The sequence below is a fragment of the Sorex araneus genome, chromosome 2 (genome assembly GCF_027595985.1).
Source record: "Sorex araneus isolate mSorAra2 chromosome 2, mSorAra2.pri, whole genome shotgun sequence".
In the NCBI taxonomy this organism is placed as follows: Eukaryota; Metazoa; Chordata; class Mammalia; order Eulipotyphla; family Soricidae; genus Sorex; species Sorex araneus.
In genome coordinates, this window is record NC_073303.1 from 85,132,181 (window position 1) to 85,150,100 (window position 17,920).

General features: G+C 40.3%; 1 protein-coding gene across 1 annotated transcript in view; it reads right to left on the minus strand.

The window, feature by feature from the left end:
• The window catches only part of CLVS1 (clavesin 1), a 193,894-nt gene that overhangs the window by 13,929 nt on the left and 162,045 nt on the right, over positions 1-17,920 (minus strand). The window contains exons 4-5 of the mRNA XM_004602429.2: positions 13,877-13,987; positions 10,862-11,097 (exon numbers count right to left, since the gene is read on the minus strand). Coding sequence (XP_004602486.1) covers positions 10,862-11,097; positions 13,877-13,987 — 347 coding nt within the window. The remainder of the gene's footprint in view (positions 1-10,861; positions 11,098-13,876; positions 13,988-17,920) is intronic.

Genomic DNA, 17,920 nt, shown 5'->3' on the forward strand with positions numbered 1-17,920 from the left:
CCAAGACAAGCAAGCAAGAAAAGGCTGTCTTTACCTGTGGCAGCAGAACAATGGACCAATGAAAGCTCTTTGGTGTTTATTAGGCAAAAGAGAGAAGCATCTTTAATGGTTTTGAAATATCACACTCAAAGTCTACATAGAGAACAGTTTAGAGGCAAAATGAGGAGGAACACCAACAAAGAGCAATCCTGATGCAATTATTTTCCAAGACAAAGATAGCTAGCTTTGACCATGACCTGTGGTGAAATGAAAATCAGGGTTTGCTTGAAGTCGAGGCTCTCTACGCAGACAGGTAGAAAGAAGGGAAGAAGCGATCAGTGTGGCTAATTCCTCCTTCTCTGGGCTGTGCGTTCTGTGGCCTACATCACCATGCTGACTGCATTTCAGCTGCAGGGTCCCATGGAAACAAAGGCCAGATCCTAGCCCTGAGCACAAATTAAAGCAAATAGGTAAATGTCCAGCATCAACTTTAACTGCTAACCAGGAATTTAAAGCCTGTTCCTGCAAGCTCCCTCACCCATCATTAACTGCTGCTTTGTTAGGGGATGGGCATTTGCATTGTTTGATTTCTTTTACTAGGGAAGAAATCAAAACTCTAGCCAAATAGAAATCCTTACACACAATGCCTGGGAGGATAGGAAGGCCCTAGAATGGGCACTGCCTTCCCTGCTGCTCCCTGGCTGTAACCCCCTGAAGTTGTAGACACTTGATTGTAGAGGAAGCCAACTCAGTATGGTTAAATGACTTGCCCAACGTCATAAAGCTAGAAAAATCAGTGGAAGAAAGTGAGCAGAACGGATGTCTAGACTGACAGGGGATTGTGGGGGATCACAACAATTAGAGAGGAAGGCAGAGCAGCCACTGCCTCTTAGGCACAAAACTGAAGCAGGAAGTGTGTGCCAGGTATCTGAGGCCCACCGGGAGGAACCTGGAGGAGAAGTGCAGCAGGTTCATTGAAGCTAATCCTCAACAACCAGGGACTTCATGAAAGCTGCATCCAAGGGGGAGATGGGGATACAAGATCTAAGGAGTTTTTAATAAAATGCTGGAAGTGCGTCAATGCTTTTTTATTGCCTTGACCCCCCCAAAATCAAATAACAGGATTTGGATACCTTAGGCCCATACAGCAAGGTTTGCCTAGAGCAAAAAGAACTGTAATTCTATATATTCGCTGTACGCTGTTTTCAAACATGACACAGCGAAGAAATTTTGATCATGTAATGTGTCAAATATTTGTTTTCATTTGCACGATCATTAAAGCTTATAAGAGAGATTCATTGCCAACTAGATGTTGGGCACAAACAGCATCAGCTTTCTTGGAATTGGGCAAAATGTTTGTTTTCCAGCAGCAATATGTTCACAAGAAATAAATGTTCTTTGTTTTCTTGCCTAGACTACATCTTCCTTTTCAAATAATTGCATCTGACCATGGTGCTTCAGTAAACAGGCCTCTTTTTCATTTGAAACTATCTAGTTAGTTTATCCACATCTGTTCATTTCCTTCTACTTCAATTCTACTTCATTGCTTTGCTAGGAGTTTTCACTTCTTTATCTCATCATCTTTTATTTATTTAATATTTTATTTTGCAGCCTGGGCTGGAGCGATAGCACAGCGTTTGGGCTTTCACCTGTCACGTGGCCAACCTGTGTTCGATTCTCCGCCCCTCTCGGAGAGCCCGGCAAGCTATCAAGAGTATGGAGCCTGCACGGCAGAGCCTGGCAAGCTACCTGTGTGTATTGGATATGCCAAAAACAGTAACAATAAGTCTCTTAATGAGAGACGTTACTGGTGCCCGCTCGAACAAACTGATGAGCAACGGGATGACAGATTTTGCAGTCCAGGGATTGAACCCAGGCTCTTCCCCTTGTAAAGTATGCACTCGACTACTCAGTCCTAATGGACCACCATGAGGTACAATTACAGAGTTATAAACTTTTGTGCTTCCATTCCAGTCACACAATGATTGAGTACTCATCTCTCCACCAGTGCTCATTCTCCACCACCAATAATCCCAGTATCCCTCCCACCATCCCCACCCTATGCCCAACCCCCCTCCCCACCTCTGTGGCAGGGCATTCCCTTTTGTTCTCTCTCTCCTTTTGGGTATTGTAATCTGCATTAGAGGTATTGAGTGGCCATCATGTTTGGTCTATAATCCACTTTCAGCACATATCTCCCATCCCAAACGGGTCCTCAGGACACCCTTTACCTGGCGTTCCCTTCTCTACCTGAGCCTCTGGCATCATTCTTTTTTAAAAAGAGGTAAAATATATAAAACATTTATCTAATTTTATTATTTGCTCATCTCCTAGTTTTATTGTACAGATTTTTTTCACATAATGCTATACAGATATCAAGAATAGCACTGTAGCACTGTCATCCTGTTGTTCATTGAGTTGCTCGAGCGGGCACCAATAACATCTCCATTGTGAGACTGAGACTTGTTGTTACCATTTTTTGCCATATTGAATATGCCACAGGTAGCTTGCCAGGCTCTGCCGTGTGGGCAGGATACTCTCGGTAGCTTGCTGAGTTCTCCAAGAGGAAAGAAATCGAACCCCGTTCGGCCATGTGCAAGGCAAACACCCTACCCGCTGTGCTATTGCATCAAGAATATTCTTGTAATATTATGGTCCCTTCCTTTCGTCCCCAGAAAAGAAAACTACATGGAAGAGTACCCAGCACAGCAATACGCACAAATTAATGAAACTATACAGCTTTTCCCCCTTTATTTTTAAAGAAATGTTTAAAATAAAAGTTCCTGTCGGTACCTAGGAGACACTCCAGTATGTAATAACTGACATAAAACATTGAGCATTTAATGCTCACCCAAGAGGTCTTTGCTTCTGGATGTGATGACATATCAGACATTTGCTGCCTGAATAGGAGTGACACCCCAAAACTAAAAAGCTTAATTTTGTTTTAACAGGAAACCTATCAAAAAACAACTCAGAGGGCAGCAGAGACTGAGTCACTCATTAAGAAATGATGCACTGTGTAATTTCATTGAACATAACCACCACATGGAACATCTGTTCCCCAGCCACACAGTAAAAAGGATCCATTTTCTGCAATTAGGAGACAAGAGTCTCCCTGTTCCCATACCACCACCCCTCATCCTATTCCTATGGGTTATGTTTCATAATGATGTATTCTTTCTGCCGGAAATGACTAGTTACCCAGGAAATGCAATACTTTGGCCCTATAAAGTGAAGACTACATGCCAAATGATCACCAGGGTCAAAGCAAGTCTACTGACAGCTGAAAACAGAAAAAGTCACAATTACCACCGAAGCAGGAGCCAAGCAGGAACAACATAGCCTGACATATTCTTCTGACACAGAAATTTGACCTCAGTCCAAATATTTTCCCATGTTCCCTTTTGTATCTCCCAAATCAGGTGGTTCATGTTTTACTTATGATACTTTCTCATTTCTTACATGTGAGATATAGGAAGGGTGTTTAGAGAACATCAGATGAAGGTGAAGAAACAGCTTAAGTATTTCATCATATACAGCTAGTCCACATCTTGTCCAATCACTGGGCCCTCCAACTGCCCCAAACAGAGAGTAGAATAGGATGAGTCATTTCTCTGGAAGTTGGAGCTACGTTTGACGAAGGCAAATGAAGATTGGGCTTGATTCTGATAGACTTATTCTCCCAGAAGTATTCTCTTTGAGTTCCTCACATGTGCTAAAGGCTTGATGAGTAAATAAAATCAGAAGTTATTGCATTTTGGACTTTATCTGTGATCAGGCTGCATCAAAAACCAAACTTGGCAGCTCTCAAAGTGAAAAAATTAAGGTTTTTAGTTTTGACAATATTCTGTTAGCATATTAGCATAATATTTGGGTGGGGGCGGTAAGGATTGGTCTTGTTTGGAGGCCAAACTCAATGATGTCAGGGCTTATTCCTGGCTCTGCATTCTGGGATCATCCTTGGCAGGCTTGGAAACCATATGTAGTGTCAAGGATCAAACCCAGGTGTGCAATGAGCATATAGTTTTTTAAAGGCCAATTATATTCATGCCAAAAGCAGCCAAATCACTGCTATAACACGCCAACTGAGAAAGTCAGTACAGGCTCAGAGCAATAGTAGCAAGAGTGGGGCATGTACCTCACACAAGGTCCACTGGGTTTGAGCCCAGGCACCCAATAGGACCACAAACTCTGCCAGGAGTGATCCCTGACAAAAATCTAGGAGTAAACTCTGAGCATCACTGGTTATGCACCCATCACCCTCCCCTGCCTCAAAAAATAAAGTTAGTCCAGAATTCACAACCAAAATATTATGTGTTCTACGCGTGAGTGATGCAATACTGCCTCTTTGTTTGTTTTTGCAGAGCTTCTTTGTTGACATCAGTCCTTGGATTCCTTAAAAGATAGGAGTCTATAGATAGCCTTCAATCACTAATTTTTAATGGGTGTGTCCAAGTTAGAGGTAGCCATCGTTCTGTATTGGGTTCTGTCCATCACATTGTCTCTCTGTTCAATTTGGCTCTGCTTTTCCTCAGACTCAAACTTTTGACCTGGGTGACTGGTGTGGTTGGTCAGAGACTGAGTGTAATTCTCAGGGTGGGTTCAGCTCCCTACTACACAAAGAAAAGAAAATGGGCTTTTCTGCTTTTGGTAGTTTCCAGGCTTCCAAGAGGAATCAGAGCTTCACTGACTTAAGGTTTGGTGCTTGTTTTTCCATGCTGACATGCATATTTTTATGTGGAAAATTAATGAGTCAAATGAGACTGGAATACCAGATAGAGCACTGAAGAAGAGAAATCCCTATCCTTGTTAGCAGAGATGCCAGGTTGGTCCCAGATTAAAATGCTGATGTAGGGGCTGGAGCGATAGCACAGCGGGTAAGGCGTTTGCCTTGCACGCGGCTGACCCGGGTTCTAATCCCAGGATCCCATATGGTCCCCTGAGCACCGCCAGGGGTAATTCCTGAGTGAAGAGGCAGGAGTAACCCCTGTGCATTGCTGGGTGTGACCCAAAAACCAAAATAAATAAATAAATAAATAAATAAATAAATAAATAAATAAATAAAATGCTGATGCATTTGAATATACGATGCATGAAGCCACCACCAAGGAAGAATAAGGATGAAATTGTCAGGCAAGGTTCAGAGAAGCAGGACTTCCAGGAACTTTAATCCGCTTCCTTACTTCCTATTCCAAACCCTGACACAGTGTTTACTCAAAAAGGCTACAGTGAGATGTTAATAGCTGCCCTGCTCTGAAAGAATACTTTGGTCAAAAATAGCTTTGGTGACACTGCCATTTTTTCATGTAGGAGTTTTCAGGATATGATAATTGGGAAAAATAATTTTTTAAATCTTAAATAATAGCACACCAGTGCACCATGTACTTCTATTTTTAAATTAAACAATATAAATATGTATGAAATATCTGCTAAAAGCAAAACAACATGCTGTTTTGTTGTACTCCAAGATTCCATATTTAAAGTTAGGGGCCTTAAATTTTTTTTCGTCTAGATATTTACATAAGCAGGAATGGACAAAAGAATGGGAAGTATGTTTTACATTATTTTAGGATTTCATAAAACCAAATGGAAAGTAAATATTCATTTTTTTAATTAAAAGTAAAGCCCTTAAGATAATTTTGTGAAAGAACATTGATTACGTAATGGTATCATGTAGTTCTATATATCATATAGATAATGCATATTATATATGCAAGTATAAACAAACCAAAAAATGTTACTTGGTGGCAGAAAGTCTGATGTATTTCAAATGACCTCTAACGATCACCTTCAGCTTTTAAATTTTCTAGGTCTCTAACAAAGAGATTGCTAAAGTGTTTTCCATATACAATTTTGATATTTTATATGCATTTTTGTGTGGCATGTGGGATGTTTATTCTGCCAAACAGAAGCTGTTTAATACAAGTATAAACCAGAGGAACCTATTCAAGACAGTGGGAATAAGTTTTTGGTCCTGGCATCCCTGCCATAGATGGCCAGCCCTCAGATATGGATAGGACACAGTTTGAATCTGTCCACACCTCTTCCTCAGGAATCTACTCTCGCCTTCTAAAATTTCTATTTAGTTCAGGATTGCATCCTGCTGCCCCTTCACTAGGAATTCCCAGATGCCTCAGGCAAGAAAATCAAATGTACCCTTTGCTCTGCCATGATAAGCCAATGGGGCGGGTGGGGGGGAATTACCAACCCTGGCATTTTAGAGTCTTTTCTCCCTTTTATTTTTCCCAGAAATGCCAGAAAAGACGTTTTTCATTTCTTTGAGATCATCAACTCCATTGTGAATAGCTGCTGTCAGGGCTGCCTGAGATTAGGAGAAACCAATTTGGAGTAATGAAATAATGCAGCTGAGAGCAATATGTAACCTTTCATAGGCTGCAGGAGTGCTGCCATGCTTTGGTTTTTGAGTGCTGGCTCTAAGCAGCTCTCTTGCAGACCCCCCTATTTCTGACAAGCAAGCTGCACTTGTGCTCCAGTTCCAGGAAATGGTCCAGTTCCCTATTCGAATCATCGTCTTTTCATAAAATTAAGTGAGGTTTGCAGCCAACAATCTTTCAAAAATTCTATATATTGTGTGATTAGGTATAAATATCTGTATATATTTCAATACATACATCTACATTTGACACTTGAACAGTGTAGGTATTACGGGTAGCAACGACTTCCCCGCCTAAAATCCAAGTTTAACACAAGTAATTTTCAGCTAGGACCTCAGCATCCAAAGGTTTTCACTGATCAAAACAAAATATCTTCCATGGCTGGCTGAGTGAGTCTGGGAGTGCCCAACCTGCTTATGGGGACTGCAGTATGTATATACCTGAGCCTGTAGTTCAAATTTATATTGTTATATCATTACATCACCCATTTGGATTCAGAAACACAATATAAAAAGTGATTGGGTCCTGAGGACAGCCAAGAGCAGCACGCTGAATTTCAAATGAAGTCTGTTGGGAAGACCAAGAGGGATTAGGTCCATGGACCAGGCCTCCTTACTAGAAGGTCCAGCCCGTTTCAGAGGACAGACTGGTTGTCTGCCTGCACTCAAAGGCTCTTCCTCTTGCATTGCAGCAAGGAACATGCATGCTTGTATCTGACAGTGTGGAAGATCTGGTTACCAATACCAGGTGGGAAGCTGGAAGAGATGGTCCTGAAAATCTCCTTCAATTCTGTTTACAATTTTTCCACACCTTAATGGATCCTGCAGTGTGAAAGGAGATGACTTTTGGATGTTCTGTCCTTGTAATTTTCTCAGTCACTACAGTCCTCCTTCAGTGAGGCCCCTGCAGTCTAATTGCAGGGTGACCCTCTTTCCTGCTGGTACCAGTCTCATCGTTATTTATCCTCATGCTGCCCGAAATCCCCACGCAAAGGCTCAAGGATGCATTCTGATTCAAATCTGATCATACCCAATGGTTTTTGAGGGTGTGGGAAAGGAGAGATCCACACATTGCTGGTGGTAGTATCAATTAATAAAGTTATTTTTAGAGACCCTTAGGAAGTAGGGATTCAAATTTCATTACACACACTCTGTGGCCCAACAGCTACCTGGCTGTCAGACTATCTGCAGCAGTTTCCTTTGAGAATAAAAAAGGCTCATGGATACTAGTCATTGAGCCCAGTTAGGAACACAGAAAAAATAAAATAAACTTAATGTCCGTGAATAAAGAAATGTACACTGGTAATATCAATATGCTCAAATATTATGCAGTATTAAACACGCCCTGTATCTCAATGTTTACTGATATAGAAAGGTGTTATGGAAAAATATTTTAGGAAATGGATTATAAGATCTCAATTCATATATCGAGAATTAAACCCCCAGTTCTTCAAACAGTAACTATATTTGGACATCAGATACTTAAAGAGATCATTAAGGTAGAATTATGACAATAGAGTAGGCCAAATTCAGTATGATGAGAGCCCTCATAAGAAAAAGATATTAGGTCACAAACAGCCTGGCACTGAGAGAATAGCATTTGAAGACATAGGAAGAAAACAGTCATCCACAAGCTAAGGAGAGAGGCCTCACAAGATATCAGCTCTGCCAATACCTTGGACATCTAGTCTTCCAAAACTGTGAGAGAACAAATTGTTGTTTAAGATCCCTGGTTTGCAATGCATTGTTCCTGCAATCTAACATTCACACCTGTAAAATGAAATTAACACATGTGCTTAGATATGTTCACTAGGGTTATATATATGCGTATAATGCTGGGAAAACTGTGGAAGTGTCCCTCTTCATCTGATAAAAGGGATTACTTTTAGGGCAGGATTATGATTGGGATCTAAGAAACAAGGTGGATTTTAGACTGAAACAGAGTTTTAATTTTTACAATGGGAAGACACAAATTATTTATATATTGGGCTGGAGTGATAGCACAGTGGGTAGGACGTTTGCCTTGCACGTAGCCGACCCGGGTTTGATTCCTCCACCCATCTCGGAGAGTCCAGCAAGCTACCACAAATATCTCGCCTGTATAGCAGAGCCTGGAAAGCTACCCATGGTGTATTAGATATGCCAAAAACAGTAACAAGTCTCACAATGGAGACGCTACTGGTTACTGGTGTCTGCTCGAGCAAATTGACGAGCAATAAGATGACAGTGATACAGTGACAGTCCATAATTACACCAAACTGAAAAAAAAACAATTAAAAATGCTTTCATATAAAAAAAGATTGAATCCATTTAAAAAATTATTTGTATATCAAAAATATCTTCTTCAAGTATTGCATTGAATACAGTAAGCAATAAACTTCCCCACCAAGTACGTATCTAATACTTTTTGGAACTTTGGTTGGAACTCCTAACCCCAACCCTATTTGCCACAGTAGAGTGTCCCATTCTCTAATGCCTACCTGCTTGCTTCTTGTCTCTGCTTAGTACGACTTTTCTCTTATTTAAAATCTGGGTTGTTCTACCCAAAAGGAAAGAGAGATATCAAATTGGAATGCCCCACTACAGAGGCGAGGTGGGGTGGGAGGGATACTGGGTTCATGGGTGGTGGAGAATGGACACTGGTGGAGGGATGGGCTCTCAAACATTGCATGAGGGGAAAACAAGCACAAAAATGTGTGAATCTGTAACTGTACCCTCACTGTGACTCACTAATTAAAAAATAAATAAATTTAAAAAAGAAAAGAAAAGAAAATGATGGCTGGAGGAACCAGTTGGGATGGGAGATGCGTGCCAAAAGTAGATAATGGACCAAACATGATGACCTCTCAGTGTCTGTGTTGCAAGCTATAATGCCCAAAACTAGAGAGACAGTATGGGGAATATTGTCTGTCATGAAGGCAGGGGGAGGGTGGGAAAGGGGGGTATACCCGGGATATTGGTGGTGGGGAATGTGCACTGGTGGAGGGATGGGTGTTTGATCATTGTGAGATTGTAACCCAAACATGAAAGCTTGTAACTATCTCACGGTGATTCAATAAAATTAAAAAAAATAAATCTGGGTTGTTCTTAGAGACTATGATCCAGGAGGTCTACTAACCCATTTTGGCACCCAGAGACTTATAGAAATGCATCTAGACTGTGAGCGAGCTACGACTACGAGCCGCCCAGGGAGGGAGAAGGATTCTCTCACCCAATGCTTTCTTTCAACGGGGATGATAGCGGCGACTGGAGCAGCAGCACCCACGTGGTGTCCGCCATCTTCTAGGACTCACAACCCAGAGGTACTTACTTATTGTGACATGGCGCACAAGAGATCATGGGGTGGGGGTGTTACCGGCACACCCTCGGCCCAGATGATATCTGGAGCAGCCGCGCACGACATGGCCAGCTGCTCTGCTCCTTAAAGACTATGATCCAGGAGGTCTATAACCCATTTTGGCACCCAGAGACTTATAGAAATGCATCTAGACTGTGAGCTGAGCTAAAACAACAGAAATCCAAAACCGTGTGACCGCGACAGTGACTGCACGAGCTCCTATGATCTTCATTCTCAGCAATGGAAAACAAACTATCAAATGAAGCCTTTTCAGCAGGTTTGATTGTTGGGGGAAAATTCCAAATAATAATAATCAGTTCTCTGTTGAAATATTGAATGTATCCAAAGTATGGAGAGAATAAAGTGAAGATCATTGGCCACTCAGGCTGCGGGGGGTGTGTGGGAAGGGGGTATATTGGGGTTCTTGGTGGGGGAAGAGGTGCACTGGTGAAGGGATAAGGGTTTGATCATTATATGACTGAGACTTAAACCTTTGTAAAGGTTAAAGCTTTGTAACTTTTGTCATGGTGATTCAATAAAATAAAATTTAAAATAAATAAATAAATAAACTTACATGTCAATTTAAGGAAAAAAATAAAATAAAATAAAATTTGAGTTGTTGATTTTTATGCTCCAGAGCCCAGCTCAAATGTCACCCACTTTAAGAATACATTACCGTAAGTCTGACTTCGCAGGTTCTCCACTGGCCCATTTCTCTGCTTTTTTGATATCTTTCCCCCATTTAAACTCCCATTGCCTAATCAGTGCCTGCGGCCAAGTAAATGCTCAATAAATGGTTACAGATGCATAGATGTTAGGAACAGTTTCTAGCAGGTGGCTTTTCCATCTACTAAATCTCAAAGGTCCACATTTCATTCTGTCTGTATTAAAAGGCACCCTAGAGAGCAAGACTGAATCATGACATGAGTGAGGTCTTAACCTCTAACTGCTTCTTTCATAAAAAGGGAAAAACTACATTTCTGGGCCAACCAGGCCCCATTTACTTTCAATTTTTGTAAAATCAGCTGAAAATGTATTGCAGTTTGTATTGTTCTGTGCTCATAAAGGTCTTTGATTACTTAACCCACAAATGACCCAAATCAAAAATAGCTGTTGACCTCTGACTGGGAGACGGCTAACCCAGGCCTTACCTTTTCATTGGTTTTGGTGAGCATTCTCTTTCCAAATTGGAGGATGTGTGTTTCACATGCATTGCATTATATGAAGTATGAGTATAGTCATTTTCATCGCTGTAGTCAGGGCCAAGTAATGTCCGGGCCCAAGTCCCCATATCATAGGGAGGAAGGGTTCCTCCAAACTCAGAGGGCAAAAATTCAGGATGTATTAATTGGTGAAGACTGTTTAAATTGTTTCCATGCAGGAAGATCTGGAAAGGAAAACATAGGAATAAAAAAAACCCAAAATATATGATCAAGTATTTTGTTGAATACTCATTTCAGTAATGACAAATTGGATACATTGCTAGTGATCATAGTGTTTAAAGAGGCATTCAATTTTGTGTGCATAGTCTTACTTAATACAATGTTAATTAATTGCTCAGAAAAGGGGGCTGCATGAATAGTCCTTAATAAATTGGGTATTATTTGAATATGGCCCAAATTTACAGTGTTGAGGAAGAGTATGATATAGACCTTCACACTGCCAGCCCCCACTTCATGCATCCCATGAACCATCAGCTGCTGTTCTCTCTCTTACAATTCCCCTCATCCTCTATAGCTTTCTCATCCCCCTCCTTGTCTCATCCCTACCGCCAGCCTCTTCATTACCTGCTTATGTCTGTTCTTTTTTTTCTCATGTATTCCTGTACATCTTACTTCCCCACAGGGATAGAATACCCAGGGAAAGAGATTGCTTGACTTTTTGCATACATTTCTGTGTCCCAGGTTTCAATTTGATTAGTACATAATAGAATGGAAAACCAAGGCTCTACAATTTATTGTGGAATATTTTTTGCATGGATTTTTATTTAGGTATGGATCAAGAATTAACACCCATACCGGATTGTACCTCCAAATTTATACTAATCAGGATGGAAATTGCTTAGGTAGAAGGCAGGAATTATCTCCAAATTGCAATTATTTCCTGATAAATACATGAAGTGGGTAAGTCAAAAGTAGATAATTATCATTGTCCTCCTGACTAATGAATTAACATCAGAAAGTTTATTTAAAATGCATCGTATAAATGATTATTTCCGTACTCCCCATATGTTTCAGGTACAATACAATACATAAATTATACCCAGATGCTGTAGCTGGATACACTAAGAATGGTAAAATTGATTATACATACACGTGTACACACAGCATTACAGTTACCAGGATGATAACAATAATATATTAATAATAAAACAGTATAAATATAGTGAATAACATGCTCTATCCATATTACCGTATGCTATAGACCAATTATTTCAACCTTTTTACACCTGTGGACTGGTGTTTGAAAGCATTGCTATAGTCTATAGACTAGATTATACTACATAATTATGAGATTAACTCCTTTTATCTGGTGTTGTGCTAATTTTACTTATGAAATATGGGCCTCATTTAAAAATGAAGAGAACAAGAATCTAACATTTTCAGAAGTAAACTGTAGCACTTCAAAAGCTATAAACATTTTTTTGATACTCGATTGGATGTGACAGAATTTTAATAAGAATTGTTTCTTTTGAACAAATTCATATATTCTAGCTTTTGCAAAACACCTCACAGGATGAATGATAGCATTTGAAGTATAAAATAGCTGAAGCTAAATAACTGCTCTGGTACTTAGAGTCAACATTTCCAATACCATCAATTCTTGAAGGACAGGAACACTGACCCTCTATCCTAAAGTCCTGTGGGTAGGGAAAATTCAGTAGGAAGGAGGCTATACTTTCTGTCTGTTGGATTCCATTTTGCATCCAGAGTTCCAGAATCTCCTTCCCATGAATCAAGTGCTGATTGCTTTGTGCGAAGAATGCCCATGAGCTCCTTTCTGAGTAGATGAAGTCAGTGGGAAGCTATAGCATCCTGTAATCTAAGTCATTTCTCTGTCTTTAACATTATCCTAAGCTTTGGTTGACTGCAACATGTCTCAGAATGACCCTGCCTGCTGAGGCTGAGAAGAACTAGATCCTAGTTCACACTTTCTGGAGATGGAGACATTATCCCTCTCATAAAATTACACAGTGCCTCCTAAGTACCTAGGCAAGTTTGAGAGTTAGGGACACAGAGGAATATATATATATATATATATGGATCCTTCACATCATTATTGCCCTTGACTACTTGGAGAATTTTTTTTCCAGCTTGAGGTCCCCTGAGCATTAAAGCATATGCAAAATGTTCTAAGATGATCCTGGCATGCTGAGAGGTGATGCTTCTGACCTACAAAGTAGCTAGAACTGAAAGATTTAAGAGAAAAGGAAACTAAATGGCAGAGAGGAATAAAAGTCACTGAGCCTTGACTACATGGGTGCTACCATGCTGCTTTCTTCTGCTGTCATGAAATGACCCCAACACTATCATTCTGTGGGTGTTAGTTTCTTCATTTTATTAATTAAGAAGCAGATTCAAAGAGGCCAAAGAATGGTCAGTATCCCAGCTAACCCAAATGCCATAACAAAGCATAGGTCCAGTGGATAGATACTGGCTTCCCAAATATGATTGCAGGTGCAATGCAGATTTGTAAAGTTTTCCTTCAAAGAACATCCTCATTTGAAGGATGCTTTCTGAACCTCAGAGGTGATGAAGCTGCTATCCAAGAGTGTGGGGAACATATTATAGACATTCTTCATCACACTACTACATTGACAGGAAAAAAATAGGAGCTATGAAATTATCCCACAAATAAGAAGCTGCCCAACCCCCTACATCACACAAGGTAAAGTGGGCATCTGGCATTTGCAAGTCTTCAAAGTTTCCTTTGGTTTGTCATTGAAACTCAAAAGCTAACCCCATTCTACTAAATTATTGATTAAATCCAGGCTATTTACAAACTCCAGCTGTGGCTCACATGCTTAGGGACTGCAGAAAAATAGAAAAGTGTCAGTGAAAAAATAAGGCAAGAGGAAGAGAGATGGAGAGAAGGACTTATAATTTCCCCTCTCTACCTCCGCGCCCCCCCTCCCCCGCCCCCGCCTTGGGTGTTGTTCTCATTACCCGCTTCCTGGTTTTGTCTTTAAGGAATGGCTTGATGAGCGTATACAGGGCATGGATGTACCAAGGCTGGTTGACAAAATGGACTCCTCCAAAGCGGGCAGGAAAGCTGTCCTGGGCAGAAAGAGAGAAACACACCAATTAGCATGCATTCCAGCTAAGACTGCACCAGCAACCCCCGAGAACAACCTGCTTCTTCTCTGACTGAGCACTCGCTAATGAAGGGAAATGAAAGAAGCACACTTGCTTCCTAGCTGTTAGGTCTTCCTCTATTCTTACCTCCATCTCCTACAACTCCACAACTTAAAAATCACACCTAGGTGCCAGGCCTTTTTCCAAGTCACAATTAACTGACTTCCTACATGGCACGGGAGTAGGTTGACCCGGATCAAAGTAGGGTCAGAGTTTTTCCTTGTATTAGCGATCAAGGCTCGACTTTCCCAAACCCTAAGCATAAGATTGTTTGCTTTACCCTCTGTTTCCCTCCCCTTCTCCAATATTCTTCTTCCCCACCCACCAGTATTATCATGACAATTAGCTGAACCTTCTAGGGGCTTGAATTTTGCATTGGAAGGACTTAGTAGAGGATTTTAAAGGATTTTTAAGAGATGTGGTTGTATGGAATCAATTCTGCTTATTGGCAAATTTTCATAGGTTCCAGAACTAGTTCTTTTAATTTTTCTCCCTGGGACACAACTAGTAAGTATCAGTGAAAAGAATGATGGGCTAATTGAATGACCTAACTGAGGGAAAATGGATCCTTTATTTTTTCTGCACATCAACACACTTTGCAAATATAAGAGTATGTAAAAATGCTTCAAATTTTAGAAGTCAGGACAGGGCATGAGCTGTGCGTTTGAAGCTAGAATGCTGCTCACAGTGCTAATTAGAGCCACAAAATAAGGGACCTTGACCGTAAAGTCTCCTTCAGCTCCAGCTCCTGAGCTCTCGTTGAAGGGCTTCTGCAGATTGCACTGCATTCAACACAGATTGTATTGCGCTCATCTTGGCTAATGGAATTTAGAAAAGAAGAAACATGCAATGCAATTAGAATTGCCAAGTATGCTGGTGACCAATTTTATTACAACAAACATATTTGTAAAATGTTAGCAAAGAAGATGAAAGCCAGAGGAGTCTAGTTATTTGAGCTAACAGCAGCTAGCTGCTCCCTGTGGGTCTATGAAATGCCTTGCCTGAGTCTTTTTTAGTAACAAGGATAGAGGGTTATTAAGGGTTTTTTTTTTTCCCAGTGCCGTTAGAGTCTACAGGATCCCTGGGTATCTCCAAATCAAGACCTAGTTTTCAATGTAAGTACACGGAATTGTGCTTAAGGGGTGACATTCGGAATATCTAAAAACAATTTTCAATTTCTTAAATCCACACATTTATAGAGTACAATGTAGTACAAAGCAAATATAGACAAATTCAGCAAAAGTTCTCTATTGTACTGGAAGCATATTTATTTATTGTTCTGGTTATTTTATTTTCAAAGAATTAAATAAGTGAGTGGTAAAGAGGACTTTAATATTGATTTATATCTCTGTCATAATCTCTCCAAATCTGAATTTGGAAATGTTAGTATCCTTATGAAGGTCATTTTTTCTCTTTAAGGTAGAGGTTTCATAAATACTTTGTTTCATAAAATATTCCCTAAACTTTTCCCTTTGCAATAAGAGCTAAGCATTAGTCTTATTCTTCTTGATCCCTTCTTATTCAAAAGTATTATTTATTATCCTAACCACAAATTGTAGGTATGAGGGGCTATAAAAGAAGAACAAGAATAAGGGATTTATTTATAAATCCAGAGCTTTACTATGTCTTTAAAGGACCAAAGAGGGTTTTTATTTCTTTTGAGAATCTATTGTGTTATATATCTTTAGTTTCTTAAAGTGAAAGAATACTCTGAATAATACTCTAGAGAAAGCCTAGAAATACTCTTTGAGGCAGAGCCTCAAAGAAAATATTAACCTTTAAAATACATCTATTTGAGAATCTTGGTATCAGACTGTGGAATCTCATTCATCAAAGACATCAACACGGTTTTCTGGGCCTGGGATCAGCGGTGCACGCAAGTCTTCTGTGGTACTTGAGGACCAAAGTTTGATTCCTGACACCACGTGACCTCACACAACACCTCCCAGGGCAGCCCTCGTGACCAGAACAGAGCCTCCAGACCAGAGCCTCCTGGCAGCACTCAAGGTTCTAGTCAAAATGGTGAATGTCACTGGTTGTAGCACCCAGACCCCTTAAGCCCCTTGACCTCACTCTACCTCCAAAACAACAGTAATAACAGCAACAAAAACTGCCTTCTGTCTGTGTAGCCATTGAGAAAAACATAGATACTGAGTGGAGAACTCTCAGTTATCTCTAGCTTAACCCTGCCCTCATGTTAATTGGCTCTAAGGGTCCAGCTCTGACCAGACCCATTCTGGTCTGCCAGGGATTCTGCCCTGGTCTCATGCCTGCAAGGGATGTGCTTTGACCACTGAGGTTCATGGCATCATTGTCTGTCACTTAAGGGTTCGAAGATTTATTTCTTGCTCACACAAAAATAATGTCTTTGTTGACTTTGTATGGATTGTGCTGATTTGTTCTCTGCTAGAGAACGTCTCCCTACTCTGGGAGTACTGTTTGCCACAGCTAAGAGAAATCTCGGAGGAATCACATTAGCTCTTATAGTTAGCTGCTGGGAAGTTATATGTTTCATGCCTCATGTTTTTCAGGGCAAATACTTTCCTAATTTCTAGGAAATTGAAAACTGTAATCCTTCATGGGTCTATTCAGGGAAGAAACAGAAGTGTTAGTGAATAGTGCAAATGATTACCTACGCTCTTTCTTTTCTCTTCTCTTCCCTTTCTCCATTCTGTCTTTTATATGGGACATGATTACTTCTTATTGGAATTAATTAACTTCATTGATGCCCACTTAATGCTGGTGATATAATGCCCCAAAATAAAAACATAGATTTGGCAAGCTAATGTAGAAATTTGAATTATGCAATGCTTTGTTCCATGCCTTCAGTTCTTTACTAAACCATGACCTTTATTTGTAGCTCTTTAATTTATCACATATTTATGACTGCCCACTGCTTGACAGACACTAACTCTAAATTGTACCTGGCCAAAATGGCTGCTAATATGTCCTGTGCAAATCTGAATTAGTTTCCCTTTCTTTAAGTGAATTCTACCCATGCTTGAAGCTGCCGGCAGTAGGTGTATGTTCATTGACTGCCCCTTCTCTATCTACACTAGACATTTAATATTATTCTTTGAAATTCTGCTGACACCAGAGATAGCTTAGAGTTCTAAGATCTCTATAAGTAATCTCTCTTCTAACCTCCTTAAATATATACAAATACATTTCAAATTAGATAAATTAATGGGCGTATTTTATAAATTTGTTATCCAGAAAGTTTAATTTTACATTCAAACTCTGCTTCTCTAAATTTCTCCCAAGGACTGGGTAGTTCGAAGGGATTGGACACATGCTTTGGGCACGTGCTTTGCATAGTGCAGCCCCAGTGTGCATGCCATCACCAGCCCCAGCATGGCAAAAGTCTCCCCAGAAATGGCTCCCAGTTCCCTAAGTGCTTCTCAGGAGGCCACTATAGAAATAAAGAATAAAAAAAATTCTCTTCTAAAAAGGAATACTAGATCAAGAATTCACCAGTTCCAGAATGTACTTTTGTAGAAAGTTTGGTCAAAGCAAGTTTGGACTCATAATCCTGCCATATTTTCCTCTATCAGGAAAGTATCATCCCAGGTGTTAATTTAGCAACTGTCACTGTCATCCCATTGCTCATCGATTTGTTTGAGTGGGCACCAGTAACATCTCTCATTGTGAGACTTATCGTTATTGTTTTTGGCATATCCAATACACCACGGGTAGCTTGCCAGGCTCTGCCGTGCGGGCACAATACTCTCAGTAGCTTGCTGGGCTCTCTGAGAGGGGCAGAGGAATCGAACATGAGTCTTATTAAAATAAGAAATTTGATATCAGAGAGTGTGTGGAGTATAAAAATAGTTAAAATGAACAGAGGAAAAGCCA